Source organism: Gymnogyps californianus, chromosome 5 (genome assembly GCF_018139145.2).
Source record: "Gymnogyps californianus isolate 813 chromosome 5, ASM1813914v2, whole genome shotgun sequence".
Classification (NCBI taxonomy): Eukaryota; Metazoa; Chordata; class Aves; order Accipitriformes; family Cathartidae; genus Gymnogyps; species Gymnogyps californianus.
The window spans coordinates 2,329,285-2,347,030 of record NC_059475.1 but is presented as its reverse complement, the minus strand read 5'-3'; the positions used below and the strand labels follow the sequence as shown (position 1 = coordinate 2,347,030).

General features: G+C 43.8%; 1 protein-coding gene across 1 annotated transcript; it reads right to left on the bottom strand.

The window, feature by feature from the left end:
* Nucleotides 1–2,634: 2,634 nt before the first annotated feature.
* Nucleotides 2,635–16,374, bottom strand: LOC127016483 (acyl-CoA (8-3)-desaturase-like). The gene is given in 13 exon segments (XM_050897001.1): nt 2,635–2,686; nt 2,878–3,003; nt 3,747–3,826; nt 4,547–4,643; nt 5,313–5,410; nt 6,249–6,325; nt 8,256–8,316; nt 9,768–9,896; nt 10,070–10,171; nt 10,569–10,766; nt 12,400–12,510; nt 16,136–16,290; nt 16,293–16,374. Coding segments are annotated over 13 exon segments (1,368 nt in total).
* Between the last annotated feature and the right edge of the window lie 1,372 nt (nt 16,375–17,746).

Below are 17,746 nucleotides of genomic sequence, written 5' to 3'. Positions count from 1 at the left end.
ATCCCAGCCAAAACCAGCACAGGCCTGTTAGGGTTAGGTTGAGGGTTAGGGCGATTAGGGTTTTGGTTTGGGCCTATTAGGTTTCGGGTTAGCATTTGGGTCTGTCACCGTCCGTTTGGATCTCTCAAAGTTACAGGACAATGTACTCTGTGATTTAAACTTTATTTCATGAGCTCATTAAGAAATATGACAAAAAAACCACAACAAACAGGGGCTCAGTCCCCTGTTGCCTAGACTGGTCTATCACATGGATTCACTTATTCACCACTCAGGTCATAAGATTTCATAACTTACAACCTGTAACTCTTAATTCATGCACCTATAAGCAATTGGAAAAAAAAAAAAAAAGTACCCTAGCGACGGTGAGAGTGCTCATCCTTCCTCCTCTGTCACAGTGCGGCTGTCCCCTGTATCACACTGGGAAGCACAAAAGCCTCAGCAGTCCAGCTGCTGTTGGATGTCTTCAAAAGCTTTTTGGGTGAGCTGATGGTTTATTCCTTCCTGGCCACTTCTGTGTGGGAGTCCTAGTCAACGGGTGTCCATTTTGGACCTGGGCTCTGGCTAACCCGATGCCTCACACTAGAGGGGTAACTATGGGCTAGAGAAAACTAATCTGAATATTTCCTACTACTAATAGCAGCTGACTTTCACTGTTCCTACTACTTACTAATGCCCCCTTCCCTAGAATTCCTCAAAAAATCCTTCCGAAAGAAAACTTACTATTTTTACTTATAAAGAGCTTCAGTCAGATTTGTGAAATGTGACAGATCAAAGAAACACACACACAGACAAGGAATGCTCTGAAGAGCAGCTAAGCAGAGGCTACATGCCATGGAGGCTGCGGGAAGAGTGATGGAGAGTGGGTGCCACCAGAGAGTGGGTGCCTTTGTTGTAGGCAAAATGGCTATATGAGCTAAGTGTAACAACCACTTGTATAACTGTCCCTGACAAATAAATGTAGACTTAAAACAGTACAAAACTAGTTTCAGGAGTACTCTTATAGTAACATAGCTTGTGTAGGTATTAGATCTGCTTTTATACTACGAACCTATGACACTAACCAGTAACATTTTTTATTCCTGTAATTATATTAGGCAGTAGCTTATTGTTCTGTACTTTTTGGTAGAGCCCTGTTATTCTCTAAGCAAGTCGCTTTACCCACTGTGGCTTCACCTACGACTAGCATCTAGTCAAAGTGCAATGCAAACACCACAGACTCTGAGGCAAGCCTGAAGAGTGGAGAAACAGCCTGCCAGAAAAGTCTTGCTCAGCAGTGACTGCAAGCCTCAAGCTCCAGGTGAGCACAGCTCGCTCTCAGACTCAGAGGGTGATGAACAAACAAATCTGTTCCCCATCATGAAGTTGATTGCACATTCTTCAACTGCAGAAATTCTGAACTTGGTTCTACTGGTACAACAGTAATTTAGCCATTATAATGGATTTATGATTTCTATGAATTATGTGGAGCCAAATAATGGCTCAGCTTTTGTACTGAATTTGCAAAGCCTCAGAACTGAGGCTTGTCAGACTTGCTCAGTCTGATCTTTTACTGGCCTGTCTGCAACTTTGTTTCATTTTGTCTAGCTGCAACAGCAACTTTTCTATTTGACCAAATGTCTATGGCTAATCTATTTTACTTTTGGTTTATCTTTCTATAGTATGATCATAGTCTTATATAGATAGAACTAACAAGCAGTTACTGTATGTAGAATGAGATATAGCTGTCTGTTAACATAATGAAATACAGATCTGGTATAATAGTAGCAGCTTTGAGAAGTGAAGACAAAGTATGTGGCACAAAGGAGTACAAGCATGAAGTGTTTAAGAGCACTTTGGGGCACAGACTTGACAGTAGAGACCTCACGGTTATAAACAACTCAGCCAGACCAGCATGGGGAGTGTACACATAGCTCAGCCCAACGCAAAGTACAAAAAACAAACAATGAACAAAAAAACTTTGACGAGAGCAGTGGGCTTGAGCTGGTTTCAACCCATGTATTTCTTCCTGACAACTGGGGATGCCTGGCATTGTGACAATGAGGATGCTCTAGAAAACAGTAACGGGAAACACATGTATGTTGTTATTCAACTGCATATTGCAATTGCTATACTCTAAGTGTGATATGTAGTTTATTATAATTTATTATGATTTAAGTACATTGCTGGAACACCATGTTAATTCAAAACCCTGTATAATTTGAAATGACTTCAAATAAGCAAATGTTGTATTAAGCACTACACCCTCCACATAAGGAGTACCTAAAAAAACCTGGTCAGAGGACTCTGACATGAAGTTAAGTGTGTGCAGCAGCACCAGTCCGTCATGTGACTTGAACACGTACTCAGGCTCAGAAATGCTCTTGGCCACGTTTACTCAGACACAGTTAGCAAAGAGTTTCTCCCTGTTCTAACCATTCATCTCCTGCTTGCCCCATCCACTCTTAACATATCTGAACCAAAACACCAGGAAAGACCAGAAGTAAAATTCAGGTAACTTCATATCTATTGGAATCATATCCTTCAGTTCTTATCCATTTTCTTCTGCCATAGAGTTCCTTGTGGTCCCTGCTCCTCAGCTTGCTGGGAATGCAAAGACGTGGCAGGCTGTGAATGGTACCATCAAGCCTTGTCGTCTTATTTGTGTAGGTAGGCATCAAGCCAGAGCTCTCCTGAATTCTTCAGAGAGCTGAGAGAGAGAAAGAGAGAGCGCAAGAGGCCACATTATGCAAGGTTGCTTAGGGGAGCATTGGTGGGGACAAGGGAAATGAGGGTTTCTGTGTGTTGATTTGTAAGAGAAGAACAAGCCAACTCTTGTTCTTAGGATTCCAGTCTCTCCTGCATCCTTCTGCAATGTTTTGCCAGTGTGTTGTTACTTACTGTACAATGTCTGCAAAAGCCGTGAGCAACGGCTTGCACTGGTACTCAATGCCATGTTTGGCACACAAGGACTTCACCAGAGGAGCCACCTTCCAGTAGTTGTGTCTTGGCATTGTGGGAAATAGGCTGTGAACAGGAGACAGACAAATTCTCTTCCAGTGCCCCATAAGAAATATTACTTTTCACGTGTTCACATTCATTATTACTTCCCAGGATTCACACAGCTCACACTGAGTAGGGTCTTCAGCTGCTCCTGTCTCTTCTTTTCCCCCTGGAGTGCTTTTAGCATAAGTAAAGACTTCCTGCTTTCCCCCTCTGTTATTTTCCACAGTTTTTGCTAGCATCTCTGAAGCTATATTTCTCCAAATTAAGTGAAGCCATGAACTAGAAGAAACTACTTCCCCCCCCTTCCCTTTCTCCAGAAGTAACCGTCTCCATAGCACAGAAAGGAGATGAGCCCATCCTTCAGTTGCATATCTCAGTCTCTAGAGTAATAGCGTAAGTAGTCAGTATAGGTAGGCTTAAACTACTGTGTCAGACTAAACAGGGTGCCTTAGCACGTACATTTTCACTAATGCTTACAAGCTACTACTTTGGACAGACCTCGTTGCTGTCTGTATGGGTTCACAGATCCTGCCCATGTTCAATTTTCGCTAGTCATTCGCACCTTCCTGTGGGTCCAGTGAATGTTTTGAATTACATTATGATTCTCTTTAGCGTTTTCAGTCTTTTTAAAGACAAACTCGTTGGTGCCCCACAACTATTTGTAGAATTCAGAGCAAAGAATAAGGAAAAGAAAAAAGAAGAGAAGAAAAAAGTATTTAAAAAAAAAAAAGGGAAGAAAATTCTCTCTCAGGGTGCGTACTCACTGATGTTCAATCTGGAAGTTCAGATGCCCAGTAAACCAGTCATTGAACAGAGACTGCTCAACATTGCATGTTGCCTGGAGCTAGAGGAGGGGAAAGGAAAGCAAAGTCAGTACAGATTGGTGACTGCAGCCTTTCTCATTTGTCTAAAGAGCACAGTCTGCTGTGCTACTCTGTTCTGTTGTTTTCTTTTAGCCTAAGCTGAGCTACCTCAAGCCAGGGATCATAATCCTCCTTCAGCTTTGTGGACCAGCAGAGGTATGTAGACTGGCTAATATGGACCATGGTAAAACTAGGAGTTGGCTCTGTGCTCCTGTGAATGCATGTGAACAGACAGTCAAGAGTTCCTCCTGGGTCTTCTCAAACCTATGTCTGCAGAAAAAGCAGAGACGGCAGGGTATTCTGTGGTGGTCGGACTTTGCTGCTGGACTCCAGTAAGTCTCTCGACAGAGAGGAGACACCACACTGGCATTCGACTAGTGCAAAATTGCTCAGCAAGAGCAGGACACAGACTTCCATCTCCACATAAGCAGAAAAGGTCCAAGACAGCATGATGCGGTAAGTGGGGAGGTGGGTATGTTTAGGAAATAGAGCTGGGACCTAGCTTTGATTTTAGATTGCCCATGAACTTGTCATTGCTGTCCTCCTTTACTGTTACCATAACTGCATCCCGTTGTCCTATTAACCTTCACTTCCCAGCTACCAACAGGTTTTCACCCTTAATGCAATAGAGGACTTGCTTGTCTTATGGTTGGAATTTGTACCTGTATGGCCACAATTCTTAAGAATGGAAAATATTTTACCTGAGTAGACACCCAGTCCAAATTGTTGTCATAGTAAATATCCATAGGGATATGGTTCATCTGTGAAACCCAGACAAACCAGCTGCTTTCCAGCATCCTGTGCAATCAGACAAGAGTCCAGAATTCAGTAACAGGTAAGCAAGTCAATGATGAGCCATTGAAATAACAGCATAGCCAGACTTACAAACACATGGCTGAACACCAGCCTTGCTAATCCAGCACCTGGAAGAACTTCCAAAACCTGGAAGTTTCATACTTCTTTATGAAAATCACAATTATTCAACATGTTTTGTTATAAAACTGACGTAGCCTGGTATTCATCTTGTTTTATCTGTAGCCAAGGACCAAACTGATTAGAATCAGTAAAATGATCTAAGTGGGGAGTGTATTGTCCATTCACGCCAATGCTGCTGGATAATGCCTGAGCATTTGCAAGCCCAGGCTAAGCTGTTTCTGTTAAATGTTCTCTTTCTCTAACCAGTAGGAGACCCAACACCCAAAGCACTGAATGTTACGTAAGGAAAGTATTTCTCAATTTGGTCAGCACTCAGTGAAGCCTCCTTGCTGCCAGAGCCAACGAGGCAACATAAAACTTGAGCTGGCAATTGAGCAAAGGAGTCTTAGTTTAACTTTACGGACTTAAACTAAGCAAAAAATGAGGTGGTAAAGGAGGACGTGGAAAGATAAGGAAAGGCAGAGAAAGGCAGGCAGGCACAGATGGAAAGAATATGTAGAGGAAGGCTGAAGAACCTTCTAAAGACATCACCTGAATATAAAATAATATGCCAGGAGACTCTTTATTTCTAATAATGATCCATAAGTAAAAAAGAATCTGATATAGAAGGTCAGCATCCAGGCCAAGTCCTACCAAAACCAGACAACAAGAAAAGAAAATAATTATAAATTAGGGTTAGCTGAAATCTCTTTCTGAGCTCCATGTTATATGTACAAGAAGACAATCTACATTCAGCTTCTGTAGCTCTTTGCTAAATTGAATCATCTGGGGCAATCCAAGTTAACATAAGCTAATATCACTTTTTTTTCCGTGGCTTGCTATAATAGAGATGAATCTGAGCATTCACACCTAGTAAGTAGATGAATATATTAGCAAATGACTATGCATTCAGAAACATGAGTTGAAGACTTGTATCAAATCATTGCCCAGGACTCCACAGTGAACTAAGTGCTAGGCCAACGATCTCATTTTGGCTAGAAGTTGCTCTGTCCTTCTGTATGCATAACACACGCAAGAGAAGGAAGAATGCAGCATTGATTCTGGCTGCCTGGCATAGGAAGTAATGCCAAGTATATGCATACTGCTAACAAATCAACAACAACAGTTCCTATAAATCCACATCATCCCGTTCCTGACCCCTACGGACCTTCCGATTTGCTTCCCAAACTGAAGGGGACAATACACTTCATGGTTCTGCAAATGAGGCAAAGCAGTAGAAGCCAAACAGCCCGTTGCTTGTTTTCAGGCCTTTATCATCGAGCTGGGGAACATAATGGGTTTAGCAGAAAGTATGAGGAGCCACTGAAAACACTGCACCAAACTGCCCGTCATATTAGACCTAACTGAATGGCATACAGTGTCACACAGCAGGGACTGAGCTCTGGACAGAAGCTGGCTCCATGTTCAGAAGAAAGGCTGAAGGCCCACAACTGACCCCTTCTTGGTTGCACAAGTCGCAGTACTTACCACCCAATACCTTTTTGTGTATGCAATATAAAACGTGTGGCAGTGGAAGTAGGTAGGAAACAGGAGCGGAGGAAGAGCTGTAAGGGAGAATTCGTTATCACTGGTAGTGTCATGGACTGAACGACAGATAATCAAACTGGAAGCAAAGGATCCCTGAACAGCTACTCAATATGGAGAATATTCTGAGAAGTTTTAGGGCTGCAGAATTTTCTGGATGGTATCAGCATGCATCAACGCAGACAAACAGTAAGCATTCTGGGAGCCTGCTGACCTCAAGAGGTAAAACAAAGGTAAGACAAGAAGCTCTCTGAAGCTTGATTGAGGACAGCTCCTGCTCTTCGGCATGACAGCCTGCCACTGCTTATGTCACCTGTCAACACAGGTAGTATGGCCTTCCATTTCCTCATGGAGAGCTATGACCACAGCTTCTTTTAGAAAAGAGTGAAAACAAAAAGGGGTGTGGAGAATCCTGAAAAATAAGGAGGCCAAGACCCCGGAAACTTAATAATCCTTTTGAGTACCACAGTAACCACTTTGTAAGAAAGCAACTGACTGATACTGGTTAGGATGCTATACGGGGCTCTGAGCAACCTGATCTAGTTGAAGATGTCCCTGCTCATTGCAGGGGGGTTGGACTAGATGATCTTTGGAGGTCCCTTCCAACCCAAACTATTTTATGATTCTATGATTAGTGCCTCTCAACATTTCTAGGTCTGCTCATTAATCTGATAGTGCTTACAAAACTGAGATTTCATTTTAGGCTTTTAACTGAGGAACAGCCACAGGGGAGTATTTTGAGAAGTGGCTTCCACAGCCCCAAAGCTTATCTGGCTCCCCATTCAGTTGTTCAAAGCAGGGGAACAAGAGGAATACATATGAAATCCCTTGCCTACTGGGGATTTTGGGTTGCAAGAAGAACTCAAACTCAACCTTCCAAATGGACATCTCAGTTGTACTTAGAAACCAACCCAAAACAACAAAAAAACCCCACAGACTATTCTTTAAATTTGAATACTACTGAAAGATGTGGTATGACATTGTAACATGGGATCGCCTTCCTTAACTAGGCATCTCAGAGTTGCGTATCTGAGATACGCACACCTTAACTAACCCTGCTAGTTCTGTCTAGCCACTTGAGAGAAGAGCCGCTGCTGTAGTGCAGTTCCTGCCATCCTGAGAGGTCAAGGGAAAAAACGGGTCAAATGAATCACAACTTGAAGGTGCCCATTTCTGCTGGGTTTTAGGGTTCAAACTCATACTGTCCTCTTTTCAAGCAAGTGTCCTAAGCAGCAGACCAGACTATTCTGGAGAGATGGAAAAGGTGATAGCTCCTTGTTCTGTGTTGAAATTGTGCTGCTTTGCAAAAGGAATAAAGCTTCACCAAGATGGGAAGAAGGGGGCAGGAGTGAGAACCTAGAGATCAGGGCACCAACAGTGGAGAAATTCTGAATTTTTCCCCTGCTCTGTTTATGCACTTTATTAGCCATACATTATACAGCTCACATAAACAGTCCCTGGAGCCCTTATCACACTCTCCCAAGTAACTTCCTTAATTAGTGAGTTAAGAGTCTTTCTCCTTTTCTCTGTCCAAATAGATGTAGACTTATTTTTGCAAAGCAGTACAGTTTTAAGATGACCTGGGGTAAGCGTACCCCACTACTTTTTCTACCCTGGAACAAACTTAAGCCATTTGGTTAGAAATTCTCAAACCACATTAATGTGCTTCAAGTCAAGAAGGGCACAGAAACCTGATCTCACATAGGATCACATGATAATTCAGGCTGGAAAGGACCTCAGGATCTCAGAGCGGCATCAGCTATGCGGTCAGACCAGGTTACCTGGGGTTTTAGCCAGTCAGGTCTTCAACTCCAAAAATTAGATGCAAACTGATTATTATGTTCTTTAATGCAAGCACCTTAGGTCTGCTCAAGTCCTACAGGTCAAAAGTAAGATCTACAAGCCCCATTAGTACCCCTCATGGTATTGCAGGAGAACAGAGATACTCACTGATGAAGAAGTATTTGTGTTGGTGATTGTATGGCATGTATTTTTTCTTTTTGATCCCAAGCTATGAAAAGAAACAGCAAAAAAATACTGAGAGGAAACGAAGCAATCAGCACAGGTAACTTGCTGTTTTCCATTCTTTCTTCCCCAGAGGCACTCTTCTTGCACGCTTCCCACAACCCTTATTCCTACTGTCTCCCTCTTGTGTACCTGTCCTATCGGTTTACATACATAATACGCCTTTTCTATAAATCCTCATTCCATTAATGTAAGGCTTTAATGCCTTACAGCTTTGTGAAGTCCTTCAGAGATAAGCTGTTAAGCAAGCATGAGATTTTTCTCCAGTAGGGGAAAATAAATAAGTGATTGCTGAAAAGTAGTTCTAGATATACTTACGACAAGCCAAAAGAGAGGTAACAGCCATTAAGAAAAATCTATGTTGGTATATGGTAGGAAGGAAACTGCTGTCACAGATACCACCATTGTCTGGGTTGGAACAGAATGATGTAGTAAAATCTATACCAGAATATTTCATCCATTAAAAGATGGTGTGATCTGTAAGTTATGATAAAAATAATTTTGAGGGTGGATAGAGGTGAATTTTAACTGGTGAATTTCCTTGGTTTTGTGTTCTTACCACATTCATGATTCATTTTGTGAAATATTAGATATTTCAAGGCTAAGTTATATTATCAGTCAAAACCAGTCATGTGTATTTTCTCTCTCCCTGCCCCCCCCCCCCAACATTCTTCTCTGATTCTGTACACTTAAATGACAGTTTCATGATGGCAAAGGTCTTCCAAGGAGAAAAATATTTCACTGCTGTAGCTACTGTGACAGGGTCTCAAGAACTGATGAAGTTGTACAGCAAAAGTGATTCAGCATTGTCTTAGGTTGTTCCTCCTGGAAGTAGCCTAGCGCTACAAGCTGCGAACATCCTACGTGGTCAAATGACTTCTCCCCACTAGAGGGACCTGCCAACAACCGGTCCTACAGAGCTACAGCAACAGCCCTTGGTTATTCAGTCCTGCTGTGCTGGCTGCCTTGCACAGCAAAGCTTCTGCCTTCTCCTAGAAAGCATAGACATGCCAAAGCCACCTGTACCTCCGAGCCTCAGACATTAATATTAAAGTAATAATCTCAGGCCAACTGCAGACATGCTTTATATTAATAAGTTATCTAATAATCATTAATTACTGAGTTGTTCTTCTAGGTCATTAAGTTGCTATAACCATGCATAGCCTTTTTGCTGATGGATCGTACGTAGCGCGTACATCATGTTTAATTTATTTACAACTACTTGTCAGCTGTTCAAGAAATTTTTAAAAGGAACTTAATGTGAACTGTGACCTGCTTACAAAGGCTGAAGAAAGTAGACGCAGATGAAAGCAATCTTTTTTCAGAAATTGTCACCACATCTTAGTTTTAGATCTTTATGGTACAGTGTGCTTTTTGTTGACTAGGGTGTTCTTCCCAGTTCCTGGTACACGAGCGTGCGCATGCGCACACACTGACCTCCACAGAGAATTTCTTCCCCAAAGTAAACAAGAAAGGGTGCATATCAATATCAGGATCTTTCTGGAAGCAGTTGGGTTTGGCATGGTGCCGGGAGTGCAGAAGAGTCCACCATTTGGCCGATGCCCCCTGTTTTAGTGAAGAACAAAGTGTGAAAAGTACAATGCTTTCAGAGCCAGAGTCTCTCCAATTCCCCTCCTTCGCCCAATGCTGAACACGCTACCCTCCACAGAGTCTTCAGAACACCCACTTTTACAGGAAAGCCATCAAATCTAAGAAGTTTTCCAGGGTCAGGTACTTACAATCAAATGGCACATCACAAACTTATGCAGCAAGTGGTTCCACTTGGTCTTTGTGAATACTGAAAGATGTCCTAAATCATGTTGTAACCATGAAGCCTGGACCTGGAAGAGGAAAAAGAAAACATTGGGAGGGGAGAAAAACAGGAATTGAGACCAGGACAGTGCCACACCCATTCTCTGCTTTGAAATATCAAGATTTATTTCTCAAACACTGCTCCAAAGTCGCAATCGGAAAGGAACTATGAAATCCTAATACTCTTAAGGCTTCCCTCAGAATATATCTTGCTGAAAGAATCCCAGACTAGGTTTAGTGGGAGCTCCCCATATGCAGAATTTCTTCTTTACATCTTCTGTAAACACATGTCATATAGTGGTTGTCATCTTATGACAAAGGAGAACTATCAAGTAAGGAAATGGAGGACTAGAAAACTGCAATAGTACTACGTGTATGAAAGTTGATGCAAGTCCATGTACACATGCTGTGGACTTAGTTGCTTACCTGGGAAATGGTCAGCACCACCAGAGAGACAACAAATGGCATTAAGGATGTCCCAAAGTAGAACAGAATGAGCCAAGCAGCAGCATCCAACAGGAGGATGTGAGCGAGGTGCAGGAAGAAGAAGAGTTGATTTGGCTTCAGAAGTCCCATTTTCTCAACAGTAGCACGCAATTCACGGAAGTCTTTCACCAGCATTTTCTGTGGGAAGCACCAATGTTACATGTTCCCTGTTTCTAGGGTGTAGCACTGCAGCCTCAAAAGCCAACAACCACTTTAATGGAGGGAAAAAAAGAGCAAAGGATCTGGCCAAACGGGCAAGAGCTGGGCTTGCACACTGGTAAACTTTATCATTGCTCTCGTACAGCTTCTCTGAGTCTTTGCCTGATAAGGTACACAGAGCAGAGGAGCAAGAAGCAGCCATCACAGAGCACAGTGTCTGTACCCCCAACCCCTAAGACTATATCTCTGGTGCTTCTTCCATCATCATCTTGGCAGGTAGCATAGGGCTCAGATGGAAGTTGTGTCTAGTGGAAGTTGTACCGTATGTGCATGAAGATAGCATGCCATCTTGTGGTAGGTCTTTTGGATGAAATTATTCCTCTTCTGCCACCAGTTCCAATAGATCAATATATGTCTTTGCTTTATCCTTCCCAAGATTAACAGGGGAGGGTTAAATGCCTGTATGAAAAATGGCACCTACAGCCCAGCTGGCCTCAGGCTGGTGAGCACTGAGGAAGGAGGATGGAAGAAGAAATGAGCACAGCACAGGTGCTGGACCAACCCACCTTTGTCTTTGCCAGCTCTGCAGATGCCTCCCAAGCCTGATTCCTGTCTCCATGCAACCCAGCCCACAAAGGAGCTTGCCAGCCTACTTTCCCAATCATTTGGGGGAAATGGAGTTTGCATGGAGCAAGGCACGTGCAGGCTCTGGCGTAGGCCAGCTATGGAATTGAGAAATAGGCAAGGCACGGCCACAGATGGGTAAGAGGGTTCATGAGGTTCCCACCTACATAGGAAGTGTGGCAATGCCATTCTGGGACAGCCTGACTGCTCCGAATTGTGTTGCTAATGTCTAAGTTATAGGGCCACGTATCATCTTGCCCCCCTTCAGCATGCAGTGTGGGACTATGCAAAGGAAAAGTCAGGGCAGGCTAGAAGGAATGGGGAAAACAGTCTTGCATAGTGGGAAGCAATGAGGACCATACAGGCCAGGGAATATTTGTACTCCAAGACTATTCCTGTTCTGTTGTCTGTGCCTCGCCTATGAGGTTTTCTTTGACGTACAAGATTGGTTACTCTCACAGTGCCATCAACAGTGCTTCTGTGAATGATCATTCTGTGAATGATCTAGAGACTGCTACAAGAAGGCTGTCCAAAAGGGCAATGCCAATACAGCCTGTGAGACCTAATTCAAGGCTAAAACACTCTGCCTGCAGTCTCTCCCTACAGATACCTACAACAGAAGGGAGTACAGTCTGAAAATTTACTATCATCAGCTGGAAAAATGACTTAATTTTTGGTTAGCTGTTTCTCAAAGCAAGGGAAAGAAGAAAAGGTGATAGCTGTGATACTCACGAGAGCAAAACAAGGCTCTGCTATTTATGTAGAGTTGCAGTGATAAGAAAAATTCATCTTCAGGAATCTCATTCTCAACCACATAATGTGGATTTAGACTAATATTCATGTATTGTTTCTAAGTAGTAGCACAAAAAATTGTGAAGAACCTGGATCCCATTGTTCCAGGAGCTACACTGACACAGCAGAACAAGGTCTAATCTCAGAATACTTCCCTTTAATCTACCTTTGATCTGATGTACGAGGACAGACTTACATTTTTGGTGGGCTCAATACTGGGTTGATCTGGTGCCAGCTCCCCAATCTGCAGTGACTTCAAGTACTTGCTTACCAGCACCTTGTCAACATGGAATGCTACAAAGGCATCCTGCAAATGCACAAGAGTAAAGGAAGAGGTAAGAAAAACAAATTCTGTGTTACTAACCTCAATCTGCTGCGCACGGCAAGACATTCACTGTGGAGGAACCACAATAGCAAAGATGGCTGGTTTACCTTTCTATCTCCTCAAGCTTTTGTTGACCTTTTTCTTCTTGTGTTTGTCCTATGCTCTTAAATGAGATCTTATTTCAGCTGGCAAACAGAAGAGGTCTGACTTCCACTACTGCAATTACTACAGGTATGCAAGCTCCATAATACAAAATTGAATGAATCTCCATCGTATGCCTAAAGTAGAGTCTAGTTCCCTTGCCCTTCTTCTTCCCCCTCTTCTCAACCCCAATATTAGTGACTTTTCCATCTTCCTGGACATCCAGGTGCCCAAAAGATGTTTCTTATCAGCAGACTAGAATCTTCTTTGTTGTGCAATTTGTCAAAAGAGAAAATTGCCCTTTAAATCCAATCGCTTAAAAGAAAAATGTGGCTCCTCTTATTCACTGGGTAGAGAACTCCACTCCCAAATTCACTAAGACAGGAAGCATTTCATCAAGGACCGAGTGATACCAGAGAATTTTCTATTTTTCTCTAGGACTTGGAAGTATTCGGAAGGAAATGAGTGCAAGGACACAATTCATAAGCACAGGCCTGGTGTTACTGATCTCTCTTAAAGATGTGAGCGTGAAAAAGCCATGGTGTGATAGCCTCTAGGCAGGGCCGGGGACAGAAAGGACAGGATGCAGAAAAGCAGAGGAGGAGACAACTGCATTGACAGAGCACGAAGGGGGCAGTTGGAGCCCTGAAGCACAGCTGAGACCGAGCTGGGAATTCCGGCTGTAGGAAAGGAACTTCCCCTGAAGATTCTCCAGCCATGGAAAATTGCTTTTGTACATCCATACCTTCAACTTCTGATCTGCTTGCATGCCTGCTTTTGCGCCATCTTTCATCCGATTCAATTGAGTCATCCTAAACAGACCAGAATCGGTGCTTTACTGCATTCCAGCCTCAGAGTTACTCTGGACAAATGTTTGTTAAGAACGGTTGTGTGACAAAATGAAGTTGTTTGGCTAATCACTTTGAGCAAACTGCTACAGAATTTCTGTCCTCTGCTCCAAAATGACATAGGTCTGGGCAACGGCATGACTGACACCGAGGCATATCTGTAACATACAGTGGGTTTAAATACCGTGCACATAATCGCTGTCACTGATGAATCCGAAAATCAGCAAGCAGTTTCTCTGCAAAAGAATCTACTGCAAGTACCTGGTTATTTCATGATGTTGCAACACCTGATGTTTTTACAGTCTCCAAAATTCAAACAAATTTTGCCAAATTCAGCCAAAACTTCCGGTCTTAAGATCGTTGCTCCTGTTTTCCAAGTCACCTCAGTCCTTAACTCTGCTCTTCTATCCTTTGTGAGAAAACACCACAACAAAAAGCAGCAATAAAAGGACTCCTCTTCACAGGTTTGTGCGGTGTCACCCTTACTAATATTGTGGCATTAATTGTACTCATTTTTCCGTTCCTCAGGTTTCCTTTCTTACTGAGAGCCCTCCGTGTTTTTCATCCTCTCCTGAGTTATCATCTTTCAAGACTATCTGCTCTTGGTAAAATCTTCAAACTAAGATAATTTCTTAATTTTTCCTAATGTACATCCAAAAGATTAAGTAATTGACCTATTCCAAGATGCACAGGCCTCACTAAAGTCTTATGGATTTTCTTAATAAGTGCTTCTTTCACTTCTTTTTGTCTCTGCCTCCCAGACTAACTAAAGAACCTATTGAATTCACACTGTCTCATGAAACTGCTCTTAGTAACGAACAGGAGTTTCTTACTTCACCCACAACGTCCTGGATGTATTCCCACTGCAGCTCAGTGTGGATATAACCAAGTTTGCTCTAAACCAGATAGTTCACACATAATCAGGCTACACAGGAGAGCGCAGAAGTCCACACCCACTAATTTACTCTGCTCCTGTTAGAGGCTGACTAGTACCAGCGTGGCTTTCTCTGTCCTGGATTGCACGAACCTGCACTATAGACGTACCTATAGCAAATATTCCACCTTTTACTCGCTTCCACAGTTTTTGCTGAGGCCAAGATGCACAGCTTGCAAGCGTGCAGAGTTCAAGCAGGGCGAGATACTCCAGTATCACATGTATCAATTTGTCTTGGAATAAATCCAGGTTCTGAATATTGTGCCTTGTCAGAAGTGATGATGCTGTTGTTATCCAAAAGCGCTGAATTGATGAAGATTTATGTGCTCTTCAGCATCTCGGAGCAAAGTAAAACCCCTTCCTATTGATTTCACTCAGAGCCCTTGAGCTGCAGTTTTGTCATATATGCTTAAAAAGAGAGGAGGCAATAACCAAGCATTTTTCCATTATGGTGCACTGCTTATTTAATGTGCTCCACACTTGTGTGTGAAGACAGCTGAGCTGGTGTCATGCAAAAGCGGCTGAAGTCTTGCAGGGCTTAATGATTTGGACATGGAACCAACCTAGAAGAACCAGCTGAGATCCCAGAAACAAAATATCTGCGTTTTCCAAGTTCATCCGTTGTCTGGGGTGTTCCGGCACGCTAAAATGAAAGAAATCTGACAGTACTAACTAGAGAAATGAATGATGGAAAATACAGAATGCAAAGTGCAGCTAATATGGAATTTGAAATTTAAACTTAGTAGACTGAAAATTATTTTTATTTCCATGAGCCTCAAACATCCTTTATATATGGAAGACCAGGGAACTACTTGTCTTGGGTTTTTTCCCTTTCAAAATGCACAGCAAGGAAGCAATCACATTTGTCACATCTTTGTATAGATATTAATTTACCACTATTTTCTACCCTGCCTGCATATACCAGAAGGCAAGAACTCCAGGGAATTTGCTGAACGTTTTGGTGTGTGCTTACCACAAGTTTCCATGGCATTAAAATAGCAGTCAGACAAGGAAACAGGATGAGCAGAAGTCTCTTTGCCCTCACACTAACTCACCAGCAGTTGGACACTTGTTAACTGGCTGATTCTTTTGATTTTGTTCATCTCAAGGGTCGGAAGGACCATGTGCAATAACTACAGAAACTTTTCTGGAAGACTGCTTGGGAAAGCACGCTGTCTTTGCTTTCCCTCCAAGTTATGCCGGGTGGCATTTAGCAGGGATACCTTTCCTAAACGTACGTTTCTGGAAGCAGCTACTGTCGTTGCCACAGGGCTGATGCCACTACTTGTGGCAGCTTTTCCACCTTACCCTGGCTGTGAGCAATCCCTGCAGTTCACAGCAGCTGCAAAAGCCAGATCAGGAGATAAGAGGAATCCTAAAGACTTTAGCTGGATCAACAGTTACAGCCTGGTTGCCCCACGGGCTATAGGCGCTTCATTTCCCTGTTTCCATAGCACGAGGCTGGAAAGCTTGCGCGCAGCAGTGACACCACGCACCCCCGGCCCTGCTCCATACCCCCCGAGCCCCACCAATTCCCACCGAAGTCATCTCCCAAGCTCTCGCTGCATGATGCTTGCCCGGTACCGACCTCCTCCGCCCCGCATCTCAAAGCGAGCCGCTGGCAAGCGCCTCCCCGCCATCACCGGTGTCGTGTCCGTCCCCGTCCCCCCCCCCCGGCGCTCACCGTGGCATCCTGCCCGGCATGGTTGTCGATGAGACGGGCCCCTCCCGGGTGCCTCCGGTAGAAGTGACTGATGTCGTACACCTTCCTCTCGATCACCAGCCAGCGTTCCTGCGGCGGCGGCCCCCGGCCGGTGCGCTGCCCGATCTCCTCCCAGTGAAGCGCCCCAGCGCCGGCCTCGCCGCGGGGTCCCCGTCCTTCTCTTCACGCACCTCCTCGGTCCCCCGCAGCGGTACCGCCATCCTCCCTCCCGCATCGCCAGCCCCAGCACCCCGCTCCTGCCGTGACCTATAAGGGTGGGACACGACACGCCCCGGTGTCCCCTCCCCCGCAGCCCCGGGCCCCCGCCCTCCTCCTTTCCCCATCCCCGGGAGCTCGGCAGAGAGGCTTCGGGAAAGGCGGGCGGTGTTGGCAAAGCCGCGGTGCTGGGCTGCAGGCAGAGCTCCTACACAAGCTTCAGCTGCTCTGGGTTTCGTGTGTCCCCTTCCGTGTCGTCCCCGTCCCCCCCCCCCAAAAAAAACCCCACCCTGCTTCTTCACTGCCCCGGCTCTGGCAGGCGCAGTGCAATCCAAGTATGCAAAGCACAGCAGCAACTACAGGTAAGGAGTATCTGACCGCTTAGGGTTTTTTCTCGGCTAGCTCATTCTGTTCCCAAGACAGGCTTACAGGGCTCTGACAGTCGGGGAAAACCTCACTGAAAATAGAAAACCTCACTTAAAATACACCTCTGATTAACCAGATCTGCTGTCAACCAGAAAAAATAATATCACTCTGCAGCTTAGTTTAGATGTTACAGTCCATGAACCCCTTTGGAAGAAAGACGAGTTACACGCGTTCTTATACCCCATTTAAAAAAAAAAAACACATGCCAATCTCTTAAGAACTCAGTATTATATTTAGAACCTGATGACAACACATATTTCTGTATTTCCAGTTCTCCAGCACTCACAGCAAGAATGGAGCAGGGAGGAGGCGGCTTCCACGGTGCCCTTTACAGTAATAACCCTCCTCTGACAGCTCTGCACTTGACGCTTCTGTTACCTTGGATAAGCCTGGGATGGCACACACAAAACGTTATACCAGGTTCTGATGGTAGGTTGTGAAACTGCTTTTTCTTCTCCTCCCCCTGCCCTCTTCTTGTTTATAAATTATTAAGTAAACTATTGACTTGGGGACTCCAGGAAATTAGTATTAATTGCAACACAACACTTGGTTCAGCTTTTCCTCTCTTTCCCAACAGTCATAGCATTCACATAATTTTCTCTTTTCAAAACAGACCACAAAGTCTTGAAAACATTATAAAACCGCGACTGAGTCAATGATTTCTTTATTCCATAGAAAAACACATGTTAAAGCCCACACCAGCATCAACCCAGATGGAGGAGCACACAATTAGGATAGAGTTTTCCAACCATGTGATCAAAGCTGAAATTAATTTGTCTGAGTTACTATCTCTTCGTAGTTTGTAGTATTTCATTTCAATTAATCCCTATACAATTGTAACATTTCTCACACATCTACTTGCATTTTTTTTCCTCAGTGCTCATTTGCTTTTGAGTCTGCTTGGGATAGTAAAGTTCTCACTTGATAATAATTCTGTAGTTTGTATTTCAA